At 44.7% G+C, this 5,949-nt stretch overlaps 1 protein-coding gene across 2 annotated transcripts; it reads left to right on the top strand.

Annotated features, from left to right (window-relative positions):
• The first annotated feature begins 4,249 nt into the window (after positions 1 to 4,249).
• Positions 4,250 to 5,945, top strand: zgc:114119 (uncharacterized protein LOC619273 homolog). Of its 2 annotated transcripts, XM_037263226.1 has the most exons (5): positions 4,250 to 4,409; positions 4,623 to 4,856; positions 4,918 to 5,076; positions 5,172 to 5,261; positions 5,352 to 5,945. In XM_037263226.1, the coding sequence occupies exons 2-5, from the start codon at positions 4,635 to 4,637 to the stop codon at positions 5,445 to 5,447; spliced, it is 567 nt and encodes a 188-aa protein (XP_037119121.1). In that variant the 5' UTR covers positions 4,250 to 4,409; positions 4,623 to 4,634; the 3' UTR covers positions 5,448 to 5,945. The 2 variants fall into 2 exon arrangements, with proteins under 2 accessions (XP_037119121.1, XP_037119122.1); XM_037263227.1 differs by lacking the exon at positions 4,250 to 4,409 and having other exon boundaries at positions 4,446 to 4,856.
• Positions 5,946 to 5,949: the final 4 nt, after the last annotated feature.

Genomic DNA, 5,949 nt, shown 5'->3' with positions numbered 1-5,949 from the left:
CTTCCATTTGTGTAATTCAGCTAACAATGACTATCAAATGATTGAAACCGTAATAGTAATAAATCGGCGCCCTCGTCTAAGAACATGTTGTACCGCACCCACCCCACTTAAGTCTTCATTCATGCAAAACTGTGGAAACATTGCCACCTACCGGCAAGAGAGCAAAACTGCAGTAGAAGGGCCTCATTCTGTGTGTGACCTGTAGGTGGCAGCTGGTCATTTTACCCGCATATACTGTGCCATGGTGATGTGCATTCCTGTTCTTTCAAGTGAACTGAATCTTTAGAATTAGTTCACTCAAAAAATTTGTTCAAACGAATCGTTCAACGAATCGTCCTCCCCACACACACACACACATCCTTTTTTTTTTTAATAAATCAAATAATCAAAAATCATGTTCAAAGCTTCACGGAAAGTGAAAAGTGCCACACCTGCCCTCACCCCCACTTTGTGATTGGCTGTTGGATCTGTGACGTCATTTGGACACTCCATTAGGTACACCGCCATTTTCAAGTGTACCTAATAACAGGCCACTTTATTAGGGAAGTATCATGGCCAAAGGTCACAAGTGTCAAGCTCTAGTCCTCAGGGCCGCGTTCCAATATGTTTTCCAAGTGACCCTCGTTAAGCGCACCTGCGTGAAAAGTTTTAGCTTCTTTCACGTTCTGCAGGAGCTAAAACTTTTCACGCAGGTGCACTTAACGAGGAAATCACTCGGACACTCCATTAGGTACACCGCCATTTTCAAGTGTACCTAATAATAGGCCACTTTATTAGGGAAATATCGTGGTCAAAGGTCACAGGAGTCAAGCTCTAGTCCTCAGGGCCGCGTTCCAACATGTTTTCCAAGTGACCCTCGTTAAGCGCACCTGCGTGAAAAGTTTTAGCTTCTTTCACGTTCTGCAGGAGCTAAAACTTTTCACGCAGGTGCACTTAACGAGGGAATCACACGGACACTTCATTAGGTACACCGCCATTTTCAAGTATACCTAATAACAGGCCACTTTATTAGGGAAATATTGTGGTCAAAGGTCACAGGTGTCAAGCTCTAGTCCTCGGGGCCGCGTTCCAATATGTTTTCCAAGTGACCCTCGTTAAGCGCACCTGCGTGAAAAGTTTTAGCTCCTTTCACGTTCTGCAGGAGCTAAAACTTTTCACGCAGGTGCACTTAACGAGGGAATCACTCGGACACTCCATTAGGTACACCGCCATTTTCAAGTGTACCTAATAACAGGCCACTTTATTAGGGAAATATCATGGCCAAAGGTCACAAGTGTCAAGCTCTAGTCCTCAGGGCCGCATTCCAATATGTTTTCCAAGTGACCCTCGTTAAGCGCACCTGCGTGAAAAGTTTTAGCTCCTTTCACGTTCTGCATGAGCTAAAACTTTTCACGCAGGTGCACTTAACGAGGTAATCACTCGGACACTCCATTAGGTACACCGCCATTTTCAAGTGTACCTAATAACAGGCCACTTTATTAGGGAAATATCATGGCCAAAGGTCACAAGTGTCAAGCTCTAGTCCTCAGGGCCGCGTTCCAATATGTTTTCCAAGTGACCCTCGTTAAGCGCACCTGCGTGAAAAGTTTTAGCTCCTTTCACGTTCTGCAGGAGCTAAAACTTTTCACGCAGGTGCACTTAACGAGGTAATCACATGGTCACTCCATTAGGTACACCGCCATTTACAGGTGTACCTACGTCTCTTGGACACAAGATGATGCCACACCCGCCCTCACCCCCACTTTCTGATTGGCTATTTGATCTGTGACGTCATTCGAAAGCTATTAGGTACATCGCCATTTTCAGGTGTACCTAAACACAGGCCACTTCATTAGTGAAAAATCATGGTCAAAGCTTCACGGAAAGTGAAAAGTGCCACACCCGCCCTCACCCCCACTTTCTGATTGGCTGGTTGACCTGTGACGTCACTTGGACACTCTATTAGGTACACCGTAGTGATGTGCATTCCAGTTCTTTTAGGTGAACTGAATCTTTAGAATCGGTTCACTCAAAGGATTCGTTCAAACAAATCGTTCAATGGATTCGTTCCCTCACTGATCCGTTCTGTTGGCGAACGGGAAATGCAATAACCCTAACCCTAGCTCTAACCCTAACCCTAGCCCTAAACCTAACCCTAGCTCTAACCCTAGCTCTAACCCTAACCCTAGCTCTAACCCTAACCCTAACCCTAGCTCTAACATTAACCCTAGCTCCAGCTCTAACCCTAACCCTAACCCTAACCCTAACCCTAACTCTAGCTCTAACCCTAACCCTAACCCTAACCCTACCTCTAACTCTAATCCCAACCCTAACCCTAGCTCTAACATTAACCCTAACCCTAGCTCTAACCCTAGCTCTAACATTAACCCTAGCTCCAGCTCTAACCCTAACCCTAACCCTAACCCTAACCCTAACCCTAACTCTAGCTCTAGCTCTAACCCTAACCCTAACCCTAACCCTACCTCTAACTCTAATCCCAACCCTAACCCTAGCTCTAACATTAACCCTAACCCTAGCTCTAACCCTAGCTCTAACAGTAACCCTAACCCTAGCTCTAACCCTAACCCTAACCCTAACTCTAGCTCTAACCCTAACCCTAACCCTACCTCTAACTCTAATCCCAACCCTAACCCTAGCTCTAACATTAACCCTAACCCTAGCTCTAACCCTAGCTCTAACATTAACCCTAGCTCCAGCTCTAACCCTAACCCTAACCCTAACTCTAGCTCTAGCTCTAACCCTAACCCTAACCCTAACCCTACCTCTAACTCTAATCCCAACCCTAACCCTAGCTCTAACATTAACCCTAACCCTAGCTCTAACAGTAACCCTAACCCTAGCTCTAACCCTAACCCAAACCCTAACCCTAGCTCTAACATTAACCCTAGCTCCAGCTCTAACCCTAACCCTAACTCTAGCTCTAGCTCTAACCCTAACTCTAACTCTAATCCCAACCCTAACCCTAGCTCTCACCCTAACCCTAGCTCTAACATTAACCCTAACCCTAGCTCTAACCCTAACCCTAACCCTAGCTCTAACAGTAACCCTAACCCTAGCTCTAAACCTAACCCTAAGCTTTAGGGAGGTGTATGGTCATATGGGGTAGCACATGAGCAACTGTGTTGCAAATTTTCTATGATAAAAATTTTAGGCTCCACTGAGATTCGAACCCGTGTCGCTGGGGTGAAAGCCCAGAGTACTAACCACTACACTATGGAAGCCTCGCTCACATTTAACTGGAATGAATACGGTTTTATGGAGTAGCTCACAAGCGAATAGATCAGTTGTCCCCAACCTTTTTAGCGCCACGGACCGGTTACGTGTCAGAAATATTTTCGCGGACCGGCCTTTATATGAATAAATAATACATTTATGATAAATATATAAATACGATGAAATAAAATGATACGACTATTTCTTTCTTTTAGTAGTTTTTTTTTTTAGTTTTTCCTTGCTCGGGAGCATAAGATCAGGGGATGCTTTGAGAATAATTGCCACGGCCGTGGCGCATGCGCAGTTCGCTGTTCTAAAAAGTTCATGACTTCAACCAGTAGGTGTCAGTAATGCCCATTGAAGCTAGTGCCACCTCGCCGTAAAACAAAACGAAGAAGAAAATGACGTCACTTCCCGTTCACGAACGAGTCGTGAAAACACTACATTAGGTACACCACCATTTTCAGGTGTACCTAATAACTTGATGCATTTTTTGGACGTGTCAAGAATGTGTATTTGACTACTTGCTCTTTATTTTGGGGGACACCAACACAACGTAAAACACAGGTTGGGGGGTTCAAAACCCCGGCCGGGTCATACCGGAGACTATAAAAATGGTACTCATTTCTTCCCTGCTTGGCACTCAGTGTAAGGGGTTGAAATGGGGCTCCGTTGCTGCTCACGATCATTTTAACTTCTAAAATCAAGATGACCCAAAGAGAAGCATAATCTCCCCGTTTTTGCATCCCTTCATGCAATAAAGTTAGCCGTTAGCTTGGAGAAAACGTGCATAAAAGAAGTGGTGTTTCAGTGAGTGCTTCTTTCTTTCCATCGTAAATCGACATTCTGGCTTACATAGTTCACGCCAGGAGGGAGACGCAACACCTTCACTGACTGATCCGTTGATGCACTGCGTTCACTCGCAGATCCATTCAGTTGTCGAACGGGAAATGCAATTCACGACTCGCTCACTGTAGGAAGTGATTCGTTCACTCTCGTTCACTGAAAAGAAATCCGTTCTTTTGAACGGATCGTTCACTCACGAGCCAACACTACTGTGCCAGTAAACATCACAGAAGTAGAATAAGCCGTCCTAAAAAACACATACTGATCATTTCTTGCAAACCGAAACAAAAATACGCCGTTAACCCAAGGATTTTTTTGTCATAATTCAGCCAAGGGCATCGGAAGTCACGGTATGCATTGTCTATATCCTTCCGTAAGATACAAATTGCTTGGTAAAACGTTCCTCTTTGTTAGGCTACGTTAGCATTTTAGCCTCGGAGCTAAGCGACCAAAACAATTTCGCACTTAATTTTTGCTATCTTATATTTAAACCAATCTATCGTGGATCATTTTGAATAAACACTTTGCATAATGATCCCGAAACCTTCGTTGATGTCTCTCAGCTTGGTGTGGTGATGGCAGCACCTTTGCCACAGAAGACGAGCATGGTAGGAATGGCCACACAACAGCAGCAACAGCCACCTCACAGTGGTTCTATGGCAGCAGGTCAGCCAATGCCACCCCAGGGTGCCCTCAGAGAAATCTCGCCCGTGTTCCTCTGTCGAATTGGGCAGGAAACCGTCCAGGATATCGTCACTCGTACCATGGAGATCTTCCAAATCACACGAGCCACGCAAGTAAGGAAAGCTATCAAAGTCATCAAAGTCAAGGTAAACTTCATATTTGTCCCTTTTTCAGCTTCCCAATGGTGTGACTCAGAGTCAGGCAATGTACCAAGACCGCTTTGGGAAGCTCCAAGAGCACTTGAGGCAGCTCGCCCTGCTCTTCCGCAAACTTCGCCTCCTGTACGAACGCTGCGTGGAGATGACAGCTGACCTGCAAGAGGGGCCTGCGGAGGTCAGAAAATATTGTCTGCCGAAAATGTTTGATAGTGGGATATTAGGCAGAAAGAGAGATGACATAATATTGACTCTACATCTATTTTTTATTAGCTTGTGCCCTATGTTGGAGAAGAGCTGGTGAATGTCAGAGTGGAGACTTGTAGTCCTTCGGTCCATCAGGAGCGAAAAGAGGTCCTTGAGGTAAATGATGTCATATTTACAGGACAGATTGTAATGTATTGTAATTCCTCACATAGTACTTACTGTTTAACTTCTTGTCACCATTGGCAGAAGGTCCGTCAGAAGAACCAGGAGATGAAGGTTCTGATGGATCAGATGAGGAACTTACTGTGGGACGTCAACGCCATGTTGACCCTGAGGAAATGATCAAGCCTGACGGAGAAGCGACACCACATGGCCACGTTTGACATCCACGCTTTTGAACCCTTGCAAGAATTTCTGAATGCCAAACTACTAATATGCAAGGGTTCACCATATAGCTGTTTCAAAACCTGAATTATACAATATTTTTTTCGTTTGGTCACAGTTGAATAACTAACCTTCAAGGCAGCTAAATATTTTCACTGAGTCAGTTATGAACACATTTACGGCAAGAGTTTCTGCTGTCGGAACACCTGACGCATCAAATCACAACAGGTAGATCTTCCAAAAAGCACAATAATATTGTGCTAATTCTGCTCCTTTGGAGAAGTTAGAGGTGGCCAACCGGCCCCTTGGCAGCTATGTACAGTACAGCTCAGGTGTTTTGTATATGCATGCGTGTGTGTGCTTATCGAGTCTTCCTCACAAAGTTGTTCTGGCTTGTGAATGTCATTTTGTCATATTTGTCAAATTGGTTTTCTAATAAAAATACTTTCAAAGAAATTTC

This window comes from Syngnathus acus, chromosome 11 (assembly GCF_901709675.1).
Source record: "Syngnathus acus chromosome 11, fSynAcu1.2, whole genome shotgun sequence".
Taxonomy (NCBI): domain Eukaryota; kingdom Metazoa; phylum Chordata; class Actinopteri; order Syngnathiformes; family Syngnathidae; genus Syngnathus; species Syngnathus acus.
The sequence above is the reverse complement of the archived record's forward strand: the minus strand, read 5'-3'. Positions and strand labels throughout refer to the sequence as shown.

Excerpts from the sequence above, each read along its gene's own strand:
- zgc:114119 (XM_037263226.1), top strand. The coding sequence starts at position 4,635 with ATGGCAGCACCTTTGCCACAGAAGACGAGCATGGTAGGAATGGCCACA. Across the intron at positions 5,077-5,171 it reads TGCAAGAGGGGCCTGCGGAG|CTTGTGCCCTATGTTGGAGA; the intron begins GTCAGAAAATAT and ends ATTTTTTATTAG. Across the intron at positions 5,262-5,351 it reads AGCGAAAAGAGGTCCTTGAG|AAGGTCCGTCAGAAGAACCA; the intron begins GTAAATGATGTC and ends CACCATTGGCAG.